A 19,609-nucleotide genomic window follows, 5' to 3' on the forward strand; every position below is an offset into this window, starting at 1 on the left:
TTCCAAACAACTCAACTTTGGTTTCATCTGTCCACAGAATATTTTGCCAGTAGTGCTGTGGAACATCCAGGTGCTCTTTGGCAAACTTCAAACGTGCAGATCAGAACACATTTTATAACCAACTTATGCAGAAATCCAGGTAATTCCAAAGGGTTCACATACTTTTTCTTGCAACTGTACATACAGACATGGGAGTGATATCAATCTTATCGTCCAACTCTTGTAAAAAAAAAAAAGAAAGAGCAAATAATCATATCTGGAAACTATTCCTTTAAAACGTACACATGCATATTTTCTGATATCATATTATATAAATAAAGGCATTATACATAATTTTTATGTCTTGGATTTCAACGTTTATATATATTTTTCGCCATTTCATAATATAATTTCAAGGAAAGGCTAACCGCCTCAGTACCGCTCACCATAGTGTTCCTCCATGTCCGTCTTTTCCACTTACAAGAGTTTAGGTGGCATTACATGCTTAATACCCTTACTGTTAATGCTCCATCTCCCAGCCAGGACCCATCCCCCTGCTGTAGCAGACCCCCTTCACTCACCCCCTGCCCTGTGGCATTCCAGCTGTCCAGATGGTGTCTGCTCTGCACTGTGGACACCAGCGAGAGAGAGAGAGAGAGCGAGAGAGAGACCCCCCCCACCGGCAGGATTCACCGGATGACAGCCCCCCCCTCTCTCTTTATGTCGCCCTGACTTTCTGCTCACTCTTACGTGGGGACATTCTGGGGATGAAGTCCATGCTGATAAGTTGTTGACAGGCGAGAAAATCTCATTAGTTGCTAAGGCGAGACAGCTCAGTATTTATTCTGTCGTGAACTGAAAGAGGGAATCACTCATTTCTGTGTCCAACCCCAAGTGTTTATATAAGGAAGTGCATGCTTTTTACACATAGAAGTCAAACCACAGGCAAAACATGTGTGAAAAATAAGGATTCATGCATGTTATCATGAGTAGAGTAATTGTTGTTTTGAACTTTTCTTCAGTAACTAGTCACATTTAAAATCAGGAGTACATGGAATAGGAACACATCGAACAAAACATCAGTTCTACTCAAAGTAACACGCCTAGTTCCAGTTTTAAAAATAGTTGAAACGGCTTGCTTGGCGTGTTCGGGTGAATGCCTCTGTCAATTTGCAAATTTTTCACTCTTTCCATCAGAAGTTGGCAAATGTAGTGCACCTGAAGTGTTGCTGGAGCGAGGCAATGCTTTCCGTATGTTGGAGTGAAACAAAGGGTAGCAATGGGTGTGAGGGTAGGGGCTTTAACTGTAGCTACTACAGTACATCTGTCCCATAAAAACACTGCGTGGGTGTTTGTTTCTGGCCCTCTAAAAGGAATCCGCCGTAGCACATTGTGTGTGTGTGTGTGTGTGTGCATGTGTATGATCGCCCAGCTAGATAAAGCCCCATAAACCCCACCCTTCCTACTCCACTCTCCAGCCTCCATGATTGCAGTCTTGTTGGAGAGCCAGTGTGTATTCCTGCCTGTTGTCATTCTTCAGCTGTGTGTGTCTGTGTGCAATTCAGCTGTGTGTGTCTGTGTGAGTTTGCTTGTTTGCCTTCCCATACGTCACATTTAATGGCTCCTTTTGAGTGCTGCAAACAGAAAGCCGGAAGGCATGGACAAAGAACCAGCCTGTAAAAAAAAAAAGAAGAGGAAAACACAGATGCTTCTCTGTGTTAAACTTCATAGCTCTATTGAGTTTGAAGGATGTGTGCTCTTGTCCCCCTTGACAAAGATTTCAAGGAGGGAAAGCATCCCATTTTCTTCCCCTGGTGACAATGGTAGCTCCGCCTCCAGCAGGTTAGTACAGTTTTTACAGTGTCAGTTACTTAGGCAGAGCAGAGTGCAGGCATGAGTACCCGGGGGGTTGTTATGTCAACTGGCTCTCGGGTGACTGGCTGCAGTCAGCAGGACTTTTGGTAAAAGGGATTTCAGGGAGTTTGTGTCTGTGTGAGTAAGAGAGGGGAGGGAGGGGAGAGAGGGGAGGGAGAGATGGATTAGTCTCAGGCCCTGTTTTCGCCCCATTCCCCTCCCTCTGCAGCAGCAGCAGATCTCGCCTACCCTCCGCCTGTACCACCAGACTGGGGCCCCTTGGCACCCTGGAGACACTTGCCCCACAAAGCCATCACATCCACCCCCCTCCTCGACCCTTTCCAACCTCTGATCTCTGCAGTTCTCTTGTTGTTTCCACCCTTTCCTTTTCTGTATCCTCAACCAACCAAACTCTTCTTTCTGATTTTCCTTCTCCTATCGCCTCGTCCCTGTCTTCCACTTCTTCCCTTTTTTTCTATGCAGCTCCAATCCAGGGGAGAGTTGAATCATGTGAGTGATGGGCTTTAGCCATGTTAGACAAACACACCCCCACTGTCATCCTTTTGAAGCTCTCTATTAGTGAAAGCCCGTTTCTACAGGATGAAGGGTTGTGAGCTTCGACAATTGCTATTGAAACGTCACTCTTCCAGAGGTTCCTAGGAACATTAAACTGCCTTAAGTGCTCAATGATTGGTTTTAAATGAGAAACACATTGGCCACTCAGCATGTGATTGATTGTTGTGTGAGGGTAGCTTAAAATAATGTGACACACCCTGGACCCGCCCCCACTCCTTGGCTGGTTTCTGGTGCTTTTGTTTACCCGTATGGATCTGTTTGAAGCCAGTGCTTAATATAAAAGATGGAGTTATTGGATTAGCGACGGGTGACCCGTACTCAGGCCTACATCCTTTCAATCGTTGATCCCATGACCTGGTTGTAGTCATGCACACCCATGCACACAGACATGCAATATACTGTACACTTCACAAACCGTAGGACACTGAGACAGATGAGACCAAAACTATTACCTCTTTCCCGGATGGTAAAATGTTTATTTATGGTGCAAAGTTGTGCATTTTATCATGAGGATATATGGAGATTGCTCCCTTTTCTAAAGCGGACATGTGCTTCGACTATGGCATGTCTCCTTGCTTTAATGTTCAAAAAGTTCCTTATTTTTCTCATGCTGCATGTGCTTCAGCATCTCTTTTCACCCTCTGTCTGAAACCATAGCCCAGTCTGCTCCGATTGGTTTGCTGACCGGCTCTGTTGTGATTGGTCCACCGCTTAGAGATGTCCCGCCCCTTAGCCTATAACGTAGAATCATTAATGTGTTACATGTTAGACGCTTTTATCCAAAGCGACTTACATACTCAATACTGTGGGCAATCCCCACAGGAGCAATTTGGGGTGAAGTGTCTCAGGGACACAACGACATGCTGACTGCAGTGGGGTTTGAACCTGTGACCCCCTGATCCGAACACCGACACTCAACCCACTGCACCACACGACTCCCTGTGTTGGAGCGCTAGCCAATAGAAGCGCGGTTGTTACGTAGTGATGTCACTACTGAAGCAAACAAAGGAGTCCAATGGAGGCGTTTCAGGCAGGGGGGAGTGTGTGGGAGAAAACTGCCTCTGGAGGGAACTTTGGGATCTTAGCCTTTCCACAAAAGCTTCACTGATCCGCCTGGAGGTTCTCAAAGCAAGAAACAATCATTTTTAATTCACCCAGATTTCCTCTGCTTTAAAGATATTACCAGCTTTTGTTTGGCTTTATTGTCCCTGAGATTAGCTGAGAATTCCCCGAAGCCGTACCATCTGAAGAAATATTCTTAGGAAAATGTACTGCCAGTCCTTTTTTCCCTGCTATAGTTTCTTTGCAATCCATGCACTGGCACCTGGTTTTCTCTGTGGAGCAAAGTTTCCACTCTCCACCCTCCTCTCTCAGGAAGAATGTGAGTCAGGAGCTTGCTGTGTCTTTAACGGCCTCCTCTCTTTTTGTACAGCCAAGTTAAGTCTCTCTGATGTTTGCAGTAACTTTATGTGGATTCCTGACGGTTTACAGTGGCAACAAGTGGTCCTAACACAAAGGGTTGGTGCTGAATAAATACCTTTTAAAAAAAAAATGTTGGCAGTTTTAGGTGGAAATCTCTGTGTGGATAACTAAGAGTTCAAAGAAAGATAGGAGAAGATAAACTACTCTAGGGGTAGTTCCAAGAAAGCTGACCACTGTCGAAACATTGGCCAAATATAAGTCCGTAAATGTTCTCTAAACAGAGCTTGCATGCACATTGTTCGGGGTCTCGGTCAATGAGGTGACCACTTTATCCCTTTTGTCTGTTTAAACTTCACTTTGAGGGTTACACACGTAGAGAAATCCCCCTATACTATTTCCATGCAAATCCGCTGTTTATGAGAAGGGTGTAGACTGCATTCCTGACCTGTCCTCCTGTGTGGACATGTGAGTTCTGAAAAGATTCACAGTCTGGTGATCTACAGGTCAGCTTTTGCCTCTGGGGCAGATTTCAGTCTAGCCCTTGTCTTGGAATAAATCAGCGAGTTCATGTATTTGTGCTGATCTGTCTGACATGTATTATTTCCCCATAACATTCTGCCTCCCTTAGATAACGACATTTCAGATGCTACAGTTCAATCAGGTGAAGAAAAAGAGTCCAAATACCATCCATCAACAAATTGTAAGGGATAATAGTTGAATTGTCCAACTACCGGTACTCCAATAGGATATGCAAATCAGACCAAACAAACATAAGCAATGACAGTTCATGTGTATGACTGCACTACAGTTTATAAAATGATACTGTTGGATACAATTAAGTTTAAACATCAATTAAATTAAACACATTTAGAATAGGGTTGCACTATATTTGATGTTGAACATTGCAATAATGATGTTGCAACAAATACAACGATATTAAACTGACATAAGATCTGCCTTTCTGCTGCTTTCATGATACTGATACAAAGTTACAAACTGCTTGGTCAATAGAAAACTTTACATGTTAACGTTCTTTTCTCAATTAGTCTGAAAGCTGCGAGTCTTTTGCAATGTGAGTGACGATGGCGAATAAATGTTAAAAAGAAATATCTAATTTTGAACCTTAAGTCAGGTACTCAACTGACTGGCCATTGGTTAAGTCAGAAAATATCTACAGGGTTCATTGAATAAAATAAAAAGAGCAAATATTCTCACACATTTGTAATTGTCTTTGAAATGTCTTGGCTTTTGCAACTTCTGCAATTGTGGTATGTTGCATGTGTCAGTCGGCCTAGCACTGCTATTATGCAATCCAAAGTAACCGCTTATAATTGCTGAAGGGCTTCACAAAGCTATAAATATTTAAAAAGCGGGCCATCATAGAGTACTTAGCTTTGGAAAGGAAATGATGACACTAAATCTGATACTGTTTTGAGTGCAGAGGGGATGTCTGGCTGATGAATCCACTCAAAGTTTTCTCACTGCCATTATCCTGGCTTTCAAGAGTTTTGAACATTTGGCAGCCGTATGAGTAACATTTCCTGGTTTTAATGAGCGTTTATGAAGAAGGATACGGGGCACAGCAAAGAATTGAAACTCTTGACCTTTGTTGAGACAGATCTTCCTCTGATCGTAAGTAACAACTCCCAAAGGGCCACAAAAGGTCAGAGAACGCCCCGGCGATTGGAACCAGAGGACGGTGTTTGTTTACATGCCCTGAGGAGCAGAAATAATATCGCCCGCATGAATTAGCAGGTTGTACCGGTATAACTACATACTCCGCAAGAAATGCGGAGTATGTAGTAATGCTCACTGTTGTTAGAGAAACAAAATAAATGCATTTCCTTTGTAGTTTTTCTTACACTCCCTCAACAAACCCCTAATTTGTGATAAATGTAACTTTCTCACCACCTTTATTCTGGGCCCCCTATCAAGGTTTAAACGTCTCTCTCCACTTGTTTGTATTTCTAATGTAATAACCATAAATACGTGAAGACACCTCGGGATGTTTTTTGCAGTGTAAAACGCCTACCAGAACAAATATTCCCCGGCGAGTTCACATTAGCTAATAATGTTGATGATTGTTCATGTATGACTTCAGCCCCCCTTGTTGCTTAAAATAACAGCCGCAGCTTCCAAACAAAGCAGCCTCGATGTTCTGGGTCTCCACGGACAAGCTTTAGCGTACTCTAACCACTCCTTTTATAGGTAGTGACCTAGGTGAATTATGTAAGTGTGTGCACAGTCCTGAAATCAACATCCAAGCTCTTTGCCTTCATAAGGCAATTTCGACTTTGGAGTGACAAGTAAGATTTCTGCTTTAGGTTTTGGATGAGGAAAGTTGATTGGCCTAAAACAGTTCAGGAAGTGTCATAGTTAACTGCTGCCTTAATTGTAGATATATATTTTTTGACATTTTTACCATGAATTTACAACCAAAACAAAGCTTATTTTGAAAATGTTTAGCCTGACAACTCTAGAGTAGAAGTGTTTGCAGATCAAGTAACAACCTTTTTCTTGTTTGACTGCAGAGCTCTTGAAGACTTGATGCAGAGTTTAAAGGATACACCACTGCCAATGCATGATGTATGCTATTCATTTGGTTTTCATATTATCCAGTAAATTCCTTTTTAAAATGATTTAGAGCCGATCCTGGCTTTTTTTTCTAGAATGTTACTTTCCGGCTCAGTTTAATTGGCTATGGTTACTTGTCGTGGGACTAGCTGCAATCCAAGTGCTGATTTGTTAATTTAACAAACAGATGTTGAATTTATATCTCCACAGTGTTGGAAATCTCCGGGCTTTATAACGGAGCAGACGGCATGTAATGATCCAGCAGAGTTACACTTTATGGTTAGACTACATTTAAAACCCACACAAGGGAGGCCCTGTTTAGCTCACCACTGTTATGTTAGGTGGAGGAGGGACAGCAGAGGTCAAGGTGAAGAAAGACACACACATATTCCCCGACATATACACTTATTTCCTGTGTAATCTTTCAAAGCCATATTTTCTTAAGGGGACCAGGTTCTGGTTGGACTTTATAACCCAGCAGGTGGTCGGGGGTCAGGAGGGTACACTGGAGATTGGTTCAAACTTGTCATCATTACAGGAAAGGCTCTTGGAGTCAGCTCATTTATTTCACCTTATGACCTGACTCACCTTTCTATTCCCTGTTGCCCTGACACATTCTTCACTTTCCCTCTTTCTTCACTCATTGCTGAGATTGTTCAGACATCACAGTCATTTATATGACCCCCACCCCCCAGAACCTATAGGATAAATGCTTGAAAGATACCAAGGGGCTACTTGAACCCCCTGTCCATCTCTAGTATCAATACACTTTCTTTATTCACTTTTTAACAGTTTTGTTCTCCTTGGACAGAAGCATCGTAAGCGCACTTGTTAAAAATGTTGGCGTAAAAGCCCCTGTGCTGGGTGGTGTAGAGTATCTAATACTATGCACACATACATTTTATCACTCTTGTCAGCTGGCAATGAATTTATGAACGTGCAGTTTTTAAACCTCTGCGTATCCACATGTGTGGTTTTCTGCAGTGTGAATAAATCGTGGAAAAAAATGAGCTCAACTCCTGATTTTTTTTTTTTTACCTACATTTTATCCAAAGTTGTTATTGGGCTAGATGTGGAGAGGAGTAGATGTTAAAGGGATTATCTTATTTAGAGAAGCCTGTCCCAGCATGCATTAGCTGAGAGGCCTTTGAGAGACTTTCACAGGGCTAACACATGCAGATATACAAACACATTCACACTTCGGCTTGGATGCAGCTTTTCTCCTGCTCTGTGTTTGTAGCAAATACAGAATCATTACGAGGTGGGAGAATGCTCAAGAGGTGATTGGCCCTGGCACAAAGCTTCTACTTAGTAAGGAATCAAATGGGATGAAGATATTCTTTGATGTGTGAGCTTTACTTGCACTCCTCCCTCTTTCCAAATGGCTCCAAGTGAGTCCATGTAATAGAGGTTATATGAGAGTCTCGCTGTGGTGGTCCGCTGTGTTTGAGGCGAGCTGGCTGACATCATCCCCACAGGGGGGGCTGAGACTGGGGGGGGATTGGGGGGTGATAGCCGGGGCAGGGCTAACCAGCTGAGCCAGCTTTCTAAGCTTGAGAAGTGTATGCCCTGCCACATCTAGTTTTACACAGTGTGTAAAGAGATTTACACTCCAGCCTGTCGTCTGAAATTCTACTCAATCATGACGCACTAACAATGTCTTCCTTTCTTGTTTGCAGCACTGACATGATTTTAATGGAGTGAGACACTGCTGTCAGAGGGGATCTACAAGAAAGCTGGGTCTACAAATCTGGGGTAGGACAATTGAGGAAGCAACTTGGAATCTTCTCACCTGCATTTGACCCCTTAAACTGCGTTGAACTCCAAAGATGGATGGGCTAGACACCTTGCAGAGCTCGGCCCTAGAGACTAAGGCTGAGCGCATCGCTCGGTACAAGGCAGAGAGGAGGAGGGAGCTCGCCGAGCGCTATGGCAACGCGGACGAATTCACCTCCAAATATGTCCGTCGGGACCGGAAAATCGGAGACGCATCCGAAACAGGGTCGTCCGAAAACAAGGAGAAGGAAAAGTGTGAGGATAACGGATCAGAGCAAACATACACCCGGAGAGGTCTCAGGAGTAAAGCAGCAGAACCGGAGCATACTGAGGATGAGCCAGTCAAAGAGAAAGAGGGAACCACTCGCCTCAAGACAGACACGGTTTCATCCTCTAAAGCAGAAGCTGTCCCCTCCGTGAAGACGTCCTCCCACTTGAGGTGAGTTTATTCACATTGTCATAGACAAAACACCTTTGTTTTTATACTGTTGTTCAGCCACAGTGTTATTCTTTTTGTGACATACACTTAGCCATAAGACACAAATCTGTTCAGTGCCAAGGCTCACATCTCAGGAGTTTAATTTATAAAATGATGATATGACAAAAGAGGTGATTGCATGTGATGTCCCTATCTACTGTTTATCCAGAATCTAGAAATGTTTTCTATTCACCGTTTCTTTCCCCCTTTTAGCAGCTAATCATCATTTGCAATGTTATTCTCTGATAGGCTATAATATTACTTTTTTAATATATATACATAATTGTTTTCTCTTTTTTTACTTTTACATAAACCAAAGTTGTTTTTTACCTCACTTCCACATGTCAATTATTCTTTTTCTGACATTTCCTCAAAACATTGTGGAAATGAAACACATGATATGCTTGTATGTATCTCAAGTAAAGTAGAGGTCTTTATTGTATATTCTTTAAATTGGAACATCATTTTCAGGTCCCTACAAATAGCATAGTTTGATTAACTACATTAGCTCTTCAACTTCATCCCCAAGTGACTATGAGATTACTGTCAGAGAGCTTGCTGGCTCCTAATGAGTTAAGAGGAGGCAACAAGTCGGCACATTGGGAGAACACTTAGTTCTCTTGTTTGAAGTAAACACGGCCGCCAACATTTCCAAAATTGGCCATGAGTGAAAAGCAGCGGACTGCCCCATTTATTTTAGCCCTTGTTTTGCTGTGACGTCGTGCAAGCTGCTTCTTCTGGTTCACTTAGCAGTCAGGATCTCACATGTTTAACGTGTGTGTGGGCAACAACCCGGTACTGTCACGGTGACCTCAAAGAGTTTTTCTCATTAAGTGCCAAGAATGTTTTTCTTCTGAATGTTGCACATCGATGGACCAAAACATGTTCAGTCGTGGGTTTTTGGGCTGTTTGAGCTGTAATCAAGCAGAGGACTCTGATGCGTGAAAACAGCCAGACTTGTCTGTTCTTGAAAAACAGCCTGAGGGAACGAGATAATGTCATAGAGTGGGGCTTAAAGGGGGGGGTGGGTGGTTGGTTGGTTATTAGGCTCTGCCCTGCATCTAATGAAGCAAGATGTCTAGATGGCTGTAAGCAATTATTTGATATATATGTTCGGCCAATTATATGAAAGGATTGGGAAAGGCTTGTCTTGTGTTGTAATAGATTTCTAAAGAAAGTATGTGCAGCACGACATGTGTCAGCAAATCTTCCCTTATCAGGAGTTCTACTTCATTCATCATTGTTTTCATGTTCTTTATCTCCCAAAATCTTATTTCCAAATATTTTTTAACAAAACATTTTTTTTATAAATACTTTTTATTTATAAAGGGCTTTCAAATGTACTCAAAAACACTCATACGGGTTAACATTTATAAAAATAATAAAAACAACTCGATATCAATTAAACAAAAGCTGCACTGAAATGGTTAGTTTTGATTTATGATTTAATGCAGAATTAAGTATTGAATTTATACAAATCTCTCCAAACATAATTATTATGCCTCATTGTGGATATGGAGCAAACTTTAATTTGTGTCGTTTGTTTTTTGGTTTGTTCCCATAATGCAATGGGGAAGGAACTGTTTTGAGCCACAACACTAAGAATAGTTATGGACTACATGTTTTAATTACAGAGAACAGGATAGTGGGTTGACGTGTTGACACGTTTGTCCGTCACGTTAGCTTCTAATCTTGTCGGTTTTGTTATGACATTCGCTGCGTGCCTCGGTCCAGCTGTGCATTCTCGTGTTTGACACCCTCGTGCAACACAGAGTTAAACAATGAGGCCAAAAACTTGAACATCAACGGTTTATTTGCACGTTATGTTTCACCTTCAATAAGGAGAGAAGTGGAGTTCTCTACGTTTTTTATTTGGCATCCTTATATATACATCTGAAGAGTATATTAATACAATATATTTCACATTCCTGGTGGACTTGCATGTGCTTTAAGATTAGAGGCTCACAAGTATTTACTGCGCCTTTTGTAAGCAACATGTCTATGTGTGTGTTACTGGAATAGCACAAAGGAAACTGGATCTCAGCTGCTCCAGAGATAATGGGAGCTGTCGACAAGTGTATCAGCCGTTCAGGAATCCTTCCCTGTGAGGTTACAGTGGAAGGGCGACATTCCAAAACACTGCGTCTTCATATTGCAATTAACTGTTGCCTAAAATTCACCTTTTATACCTTCATATTTTATTTAAGAACATACATATTATGTCACTACAAAACGTATACACTAAATGTTAAAGTAAAGTTAAAAAGCTGTTTTCTGGTTTGAATCGCTTTTGATATCCAAAAGCGAGATGCTCGGGTTAGGAAGACCTTACATGAATGCATGTTTGCCATACAAAAAAATGCAGCTGGTTCTTATAACTAATTTCCATCTATAGTGTGAAGGATTTGTTTTTCAATTAATAAGTTCAACGCTCTGTGGGTCATTTCGCATGTATCCTAATCACCAGTCATTTAGCTACTGGCACGTTGAGGTTAGCCAAACACCAAACGGGACTAAATGGGATTGGGATAATTATTGTTTACATGGCTGAAGCGTGACACCGCTGTTATACCTGCCACAAGAAGAACTGAGCCTCCATACAGTTAAGCGCACAAATTGGACACATTTAAAAGGAAATCTTCTAACTATACCGCAGACAGTCATGATTATATCCCTTTGCTGCCTCTCTCACCTAATTCTGTGTGTGTATGACAGGATGTACTACTAGAACATAACGAGGACGTTTACTCTTTTTAATGAATGACTCGCCCGCTTTGATTTCAATGTATGTTTAACTTTTCCCTCTACAACTTCCCCCCCCTATTCTGTCTGTGGCTCTTCTGGTCCTCTCTTCTTCTTTGGTTAGTTTTTATGGCAGCATAGGGCCAACTTGTGCAGCCCGCCCCGGCGCCCCCCCCTAAAGCCTCAATGTGGGTGGGTTTGATTAAGTGTCTCTCAGCCATGTGGTTGCACAGCAGTGTGTTAAAGCTCGCTTTTTAAAACTAGGTGGCACCAGTCAGCCTGAGACTCGCCATGGTCCACACTCAGACTGTATTTAGAAGCCTTAAATGGGGAAAGTTGTGTAAACATTTTAAACTTTGTGTTTATTTTGCACAGCCACAGATTGCTGAATATTTCATTACTTTAATCATTGCTCTTCAATTTGTAATCTTCCATCCCAATTTCCATTTCCAACCATATTCACACGCCACAAATACCTTGGGGTGACAATTTGAGATTTCCCACTGTATATCGTAAAGCTGTACTGAGGCGTGCCAGCCAAAAAACTGACAACATGTCCCGAGGTATCCAAACCTCAAGCCCAAAATGACTCCTAATAATATGCTGCTCTAAAAATTACTTTTCAACACAGTTTTGGGATTTCAATATATCACCAGTCCAGGAAAAGTCAGATGACACTGAGTCAGATGCAGTACTAAATGATGTTTATTCCCTACATCAGCGGTTCCCAACCTGTGGGCCGTGGTCTGCGAAGGCATTTTGTATTTCTTGTACAGGCTAAAGACACAAACATGGACATAGCAATAACATATAGGAGATGACATTCCCATCTCAGACAAAAACAAAAACAGAAGAAATAAAGATACTTCATCACTTCAACATTTCACAAACAAAAATAGGTTGACAACCAAAAACCACCAAAAACACAACATGGCAAGCATATTTATTGTTCCTTTAATCTAATCTTTGTTAGAGCTAATTATTTCCCATTTCATGGCGTGTTGAGCCACCCTTTGATTTTTTGTGGCAATCGTTTTTTCCAAAATAAATTGTATTTTTTATCTACTCTTCAAACACCTTAAATTAAGATTACTCCTTGATTGACTTTTAAAATATGTATTTTAGCCAGAAGAATAGTTGTATTTATTAACTGTGTGCGGTCTAAATCTAAAAGCCCAAATAAAATATTAAAGGGTGTAAATGTAAATTCAATATTTGCCGCAAATAAATTGCAAAACATTAGGATTGTGTTGAAACTAGGGATGGGAATTTGAAAGAAAATGTATATTTGAATATTCGACCCGCAAATAAAGGTTAACCGATGAACCGAAATGTACATATCCTATAAAAAAAGAGAAATTACATGTTCAAATAAGTATAGAAACCAATTTGTCAAATGTATTGAACTGGTGATCACAGTTTGAGCAGTTGACAGCTATAGGCCTACAGCTTTCATGCTTAAAACATAACTTGGTTTTTAAATGAAAGAGGGATCATACACGAACAACATAACGGGTTAGGATAACGTTACCCTATTACAACTGAGATCAACAACCTATAACAGGGCCATGCACAGAATGCAGCTATTCAATACTCATTCTTGTTTAAGAATATGAGCATGTCTACTCAGGGGAGAGGCGGGTGCCGAGGCGATTCACAATCAGGCCAGCTATAGAGAAGACCCTCTCAGCCGGAATTTGGGCATAAGATGAGGTTTGAGTCTGCGTGATCTGCGTGTAGGGAGGGGCAGCAGCCATGTCATTAGCTAGAACTAGCTAGATCTGATGGATATGGACATAAACGCGAGTGAAGTATAACCGGACGCGAGAGAGATCAGCACCTGCAGCTCTGCCCACTGTGAGGGACCGGTGAGTGGAGCAAAACACACCTTTAGACCTAACACATTTAGCTATGGCACTGTCTTATACATTGAATTAATCCATTTGATAATATGTAATCAACTTAGGCACCCCTCCCAAAAAATTTTTTATATTCTCATATTCGAATACCTGAATAATATTGAATATTCGATTAATCGTTCCCATCCCTAATGGAAACATTTTCATTATTAAGATTTATTTTAACCTCTTTTCCTTTCTCTTTCTTGATCCTGCTTAGCAATGGTCATTACAGTCCTTGACAGCGGTCTGTTCTACTGGATTTACAGCGTGTCACATGTTCTGATTTGACCAATCATAACTTTATTTAGCCTCCGTATTGTTTATGGTTGAATGTGGGCTGCGAAAACATTTTTGATTCTTAAGTGGGCCCTGAGTTGAAAAAGGTTGGGAACCGCTGCCCTACATAATATAACTGCACAGTCAACAATAAATGGGCCACTATACTCTATCTGCACAGATCCGACTTCTTCAGCTCTCATATCAATACCTGGGCCAATTGTGTTTATTACACAGCTTTTTCGAATACTCGATTGTGATTGGACAATTTGGAAATATCTCCCTAACAGACAGCTGCTAAAAGGAATGGATATTACTAAGGAGGATCAAGGGACGATGTGCAGTCATTTCAATACGCAGAAAGAAGTCTGTTAAATGCAACGTCAGCTGTGGACAACAAACATTCGTTCCCTCCATCAGAAAACACCATGGAATACCTACTTATTATTATTTGTGGAGAGGAGAAAACTTGGATTTTATGATGGCTAAACTGTCCTCCGCAAAGAAAAGAAAAAGAGCGCAGGAGAAGGAAAGAGGTTAAAAGAGAGTGCGGGATGTCAGAGAAATCAACAGAAGGATACAGACAGGAAGTAAACACTAATGGGCAAATGAGAACAGACTTGGACAGTAACAGAAAACCTCGATCAGTGCTGTCTTCATGTTAAATTACGTTGCTGTCGCGTCGGGATCCTGATCACCATGATTTTTTGTCATTATTGACCGCCTCTGCAATTATACCTTACTTAATTTATAAGCAGCATCTGTTCTTACCGCTTTTGGTTCACCTCCCTGTTTCTCAGTCAATCAATACCACACTAATGGATGTCAGCAGTTCCTCACAGGATGCTGATTGATCCAGACACAAATGCATTACTTAAAGCCTGAGAAGGGGAACCTTTGTGTCATCTGGTGATTGCAGGATTTTACCAGAACCCATCTGCAGCGCAAGGTACATTTATACACATCTCACAAAGTGATTGGTTGAGTGTGTAGGAGAGAAAGCAGGGTTTGAACTTCTCTATCCAGCTCCTTTTTCTTAACATTCTCTACACATGGATCAGAAATGGATCCGTCTGTATTTAGCCAACATTGACCCGTTAAAACTGGCTGTGTTTGTCCCCACCCTGGACCTACAGACTGGCTTGGGGCCAGCTCCCCTTCCTCAATAACCTCTGACCCCTCCCAGATGTCTACTACGACTCTCTATTGTGTTAGAAGCGGTCCTCTCCCCTCCTCCTGTTACATCATCGCTGCTACTCCACAGGCAGCTGCTGCCCCCATCCATATTTAACAGCCATTACTTAGAGATGAATGGCCATCTTCAGAGGCTTCACAGGCAGCGCGGTTATATCATTGCAAACATGGGACTGTAACAGCAGCATGAATAAATGTTAGATCAAACGCAGTGGCTTATTGCAGCGCTGTTGACAGTTTGGGTTATAATACAACTTTCTCATGTGGCTCGCTGTGTACATTTTCGGATTAACGTTACGTAAGTAAGACTTAATATCCTCATTATTCTGTCTAGTTTGCGAACCTCAATAGCAACAGACGCATCATTTCTGTGTCATCACTTCAGTGTATTGGAGTGACCTCATTTGTCCCCCTCTCTCTCTCCCCTAGGCTGCTGGAAACCGATGACACAGAGGAGCCAAAGGGTAAGACCAACCCTCCACTTTCACTGCTCTCAGATCCTCTTTCGTCCACAAACCGCTTTCTCCCCTAACTCATTAAAGTTCTCTTTAATACTCAGCTAATTGCTAATGGCAGATCACCTCCCTAGTTTATTGATGTTGGCTTCCTAATACTCTGAAGGGAAACCGATCTACTGAGGTCTCTGCATTGTTCCCTTAACTGTTTAATTTAAAGTGAATGCTCTGCCTCAAGCGATGGTTTTCTCTTTTACAAAATAAGGGAGATAATGCTTGGCACGTGTCTTTAGTGAACGTGACTCAGTAGGTGTGCACTTTCATCCGTGGAAATGTTGATCATATTATTTAGGGCTGTCCCGAATACACGTGTATTTCGGTTTATTCACGGCATTCTTTTTGTTATTCTACAGTATTGTTGTTTTATAGTTATTTGTTAATGTATATAACCCAATTTGTGTTCTTTGAAATTGAAAAGGATATTGCATCGTGTGTTACTTTCGTTGTCTTAAGTGTAATTTGGCGTGGTGAGAGTTAGAAGAGCTATGGAAACAACGTAACGGAGATTAATGGAGAAAAAGTAATATCTACATATAAAGACGGAGAAAGTAAACGATAACGTTTATGGTTAAGTGTTAGCACCCCCCGAAGAGGCACAAGCTCTTACGTTAATATTGGAGATTTCAATAATTAAATTTTTTTTTTTAAAAACGAATATCCGAATAACGAAATTGAAACCCGAATAGTACTCCAACGAACGGATATTCGGGTACAGCCCTATGTACACTGGAAGCTTTTTCTTTGAAGCCAAATAGCATTATGAACCATTTTTGAATCCTGCTAGAACAGAAAGGAGAAAATGGCTATGACTACGCACGGTTGACTTTTCCCACTCGCATGCGGCCACCTGAGCCCACAGCCTGAGTCTGTCTGTCGCCTGTCTGTCTGACTCAGTGGCCTGTCTCTATGCGTTTCTCTACTCATGTATTTGATGTGGCGGTCTCGCTTTGTGTGTGTGCGTGTGAATGCTTGACTGCACAAGAGACAGAAAGGAAGTTAATAGTAAGGTCCCTGCTTATTTCAGGATATGTAAAGCAGTGTTATGTAAACATACCTTTGTGTACCTTCAAACTACATTTGGAACTATGGATGTAAAACCAGATTTCTTTACGATTTGCAAAATAAAAATACTTGATTTTAATATCATGGTATCTGTTGTGTTCCCTGAAATAATTAATTAATTCACTTTATTTATATAGCACACAGTACAATACAGTGCTTTACAATTAAGAAAAACACACGTTTAAAAACGACAAAGATGGAAGAGAATGAATTAAATTAAAATCATTATTAATCTGCACACTTTTCAATCCAATCATAGAATACAATGTGGGCTTTCACAGTGACTGTCATCATCTAGTGTACATGTGCACAGTAAGCATTCGTGGAAGATGGCGTAGTCATGAGAAGTGCATTTGACTGAAGTGCTTACTCACCGCCATATGTAGAGCTTTTTTTATCCAGCAGTAGTTACTACCCTATTTTCAGTAAACTGAGTCTGGTGTGATGAGGAGAGGTTGTGATATCCGAACAAAAACAGGAAGTCAGAAACAAACAGTTAATTGCTGCTAATGATTTGCTTCCTGTGGTATATTGCCACCAAGACTCATGACTGTATTTGTGTCCTAACTGAATATTTCTCAGATCTTTTATAGATAGAGTAGATAGATAAAGTCTATCCAGGATTATGTTCTCAGATATTTAAAATCCAATGCCATGACACACTCAACATACTGTATTTTAATCACTTTCGACATTTGGAAAAAAGAATTCTGAGGATTTCCTGTGCATCAACATATTGAGTGTGGAAGATAAGAGTTATCATTGTAAAAGAAAGACCCAAAGCGACAGAGAGGAACAAAGAGCAGTCAGTGTTCATCTGTAATTGAGGCGTGCGAGTGGTGTGTGAAAAGCGACAGTGTGTGAGCATTATCGGTTCATTCACAGGCTGATGAGCTTCCTGTCCGAGCTGGCAGAGGAGCCTGGAGCCTGAACGCCTCTGCTTGACACTTGAGGAAATACAAACATAAATACATCAACGATTATGAAAACAACATAATCGAAATAAAACTATTGTTTATTTTTTTACTTTTTTTTGGTTTTTCAGTTGAATTATACTTAAAGTTCAGGGTGATCAACTGTTAAAAACATACTGTTCAATTTTTTGTAAGTAAATGAATAATCGTTTTTAATAATCGTGATATCAATTATTGACCCAAATAATCGAGATCATGATTTTTGCCATAATCGAGCAGCCCTATAGTGAAGTGAACACATTGTAGAAACCTTCAGTAAGATGTGTGTTTGAACTGCACACATGCATTAACCCATGTTCACATGAGCAGAGTAAAGATGCATTAGGAATAATTTAAGCTCACTGATGAAAAAGGTTATGGCTTTAAATGTGACTTTTGCAGTAAGCGCTATTCAGATTCCACACTGCTCATATTGGCTTATATTCTCTTGTGTGCAGAGACTATAGGCATTTGTTCATGGAATGATATTACAGAGGGAAAAGCCCCTGTGTAAACAACAAAAAATGGATTGCCTGAATGTTGATCTAATGGCTAAATGGATTAAAGAAGATGAACAAGAAGGAACAGTCAGGTGCATCAGAAAATGTTAAGACCTTATCGTAATACAGTCTATAAATCAGGAATCTCTCCTTATTACGATATCCAAAGTCTAACACGGTATAGAGTCTCACATCACAATATTAATATCATTTCGATATAATCCCCAACCCTGATTATAACCACATGCTTCTCCTATTGTGACAATGCAAGATGTCTGCTATGAGAAACGTCTTTTGGCCGTGACAAGGTCAAAGGCCCTTACAATAAACTCTCAGCGTGACCGAGCACTTCTGATGGATGAAAACACTTATGGAACAGTCCGTAAACTTAAGTGGAGGTTTTTCCATCCCTTGGAGTTTTTCTTTGTGACTCTGTCTCTGTCTCTGGGTTGAACGTTTGATGGATGATGATGTGAAAAAGATTGGACTGCATTCAAAAAGTCTGAAAGTGCAGTCGGTGGGGAATCACCAGTCTGCAATGTGCGCTGTGTGATGTCATCTGAAGTCAATCATGCCAGGATCTGGACAGCAGGGGAGCCTGGAAACATAAATCTAAAGTATTCAAAATGAAAGTATCAGGCCGCAAAAGAATCGCTTCTTGGGGGTTAAAGGGGAGGGCGTCAGAGACTTTTGAGGATTTGTTTGTTCATTTGTTTTCTTTGGAGTGGGAACAATATCACCATGTGTCATTGTCAAGGCAATACAAACTGATTTAAAGTAGATGAGTGGATTTGAGCGTGTTGACTCAAGACATTTGTGTTGGTTAGGAACACCATTAAATGTAATGCTTTCCTTGCGTGCAGATTAGAAGGTTTTATTCTCAGGGCTGTTTTTGATTAGTCTACCCGCATGAGAATAGAAGATAGGAGCACGCACAACAATCAATCCAACAAAAATATGTATTCCATATTTAATATCTCATCATTAACTCTTGGCAGCAGATAGATGCCGGATGGTTTTGGTGTGTCTGAATACACTCACCCTTGGCTGAGGAATACATCGCTACATTCATTTCCTACTTCAGATCCAAAGACACCTTATTAGCCAATAACATTTTATCCTGTCAGGTCCCCCTTTTATATTTTCCAAACTGTCATCCAGAGCAAGGAAAACTTTGACTGGACCTACTGAGGGTCTGGTTTATGTCTGTGTGGGGGAGTGTGTGTTAATATGTGTGTACAGGCACTGACTTATTACCTGGCTTAAATCTCGCTTGCGTCTTTATGTGCAATTATATTCTGTTTTCCCCAAAGGATTGTGTATGATTTAGCATGTCTGATCTTACCATATCCCACAACATTAACAGTGTATTATATTTTGGATACCGAACACACTCTGTCCTCCTTAAAACCCTGAATGTGACAAACTGACTAAACATCTGATATTTTGCTGGCAGGAAGCATTAGCAAATGTCTTCTCATTGTTGCATTCATGGTGTGTGTGTTCTTTCTAGTTGACGAGAAACCTGTGGATGCCAAGAGGACTTCCAAGACGTCTATTTTTAAGGTACTTTAAGGCTGTCTCCTTACTCCCTTTGTCCAAATGTTTCATAATATCTTATTCATTTTGTGTGTGCGCGATTGTCTTGACAGCACACCAAATCCGAGCTTCAAAACTATTTAGAAGCGTATGAGGGATGTCACAGATGCTATATCCATATTTTGTTCTGTCTAAGGTTACCATTTTTCATTCCCCTCGCTGAGTTACTCCGAGCCCGCTTCCAACGCAGCTGGTGAACGCTTCAACC

General features: G+C 41.0%; 1 protein-coding gene across 2 annotated transcripts in view; it reads left to right on the forward strand.

Moving 5' to 3' along the window:
• svild (supervillin d) overlaps positions 1 to 19,609 on the forward strand; it is a 48,169-nt gene that overhangs the window by 4,664 nt on the left and 23,896 nt on the right. For both annotated transcript variants that reach the window (XM_010780519.1, XM_010780520.1), the window contains exons 2-4: positions 8,085 to 8,620; positions 15,202 to 15,236; positions 19,316 to 19,368. In XM_010780519.1, the coding sequence (XP_010778821.1) occupies positions 8,235 to 8,620; positions 15,202 to 15,236; positions 19,316 to 19,368 (474 nt within the window). In that variant the 5' untranslated portion in view covers positions 8,085 to 8,234. The remainder of the gene's footprint in view (positions 1 to 8,084; positions 8,621 to 15,201; positions 15,237 to 19,315; positions 19,369 to 19,609) is intronic.

Source organism: Notothenia coriiceps, unplaced genomic scaffold, assembly GCF_000735185.1.
Source record: "Notothenia coriiceps isolate Sejong01 unplaced genomic scaffold, NC01 NC01_scaffold00022018, whole genome shotgun sequence".
Lineage (NCBI taxonomy): Eukaryota > Metazoa > Chordata > Actinopteri > Perciformes > Nototheniidae > Notothenia > Notothenia coriiceps.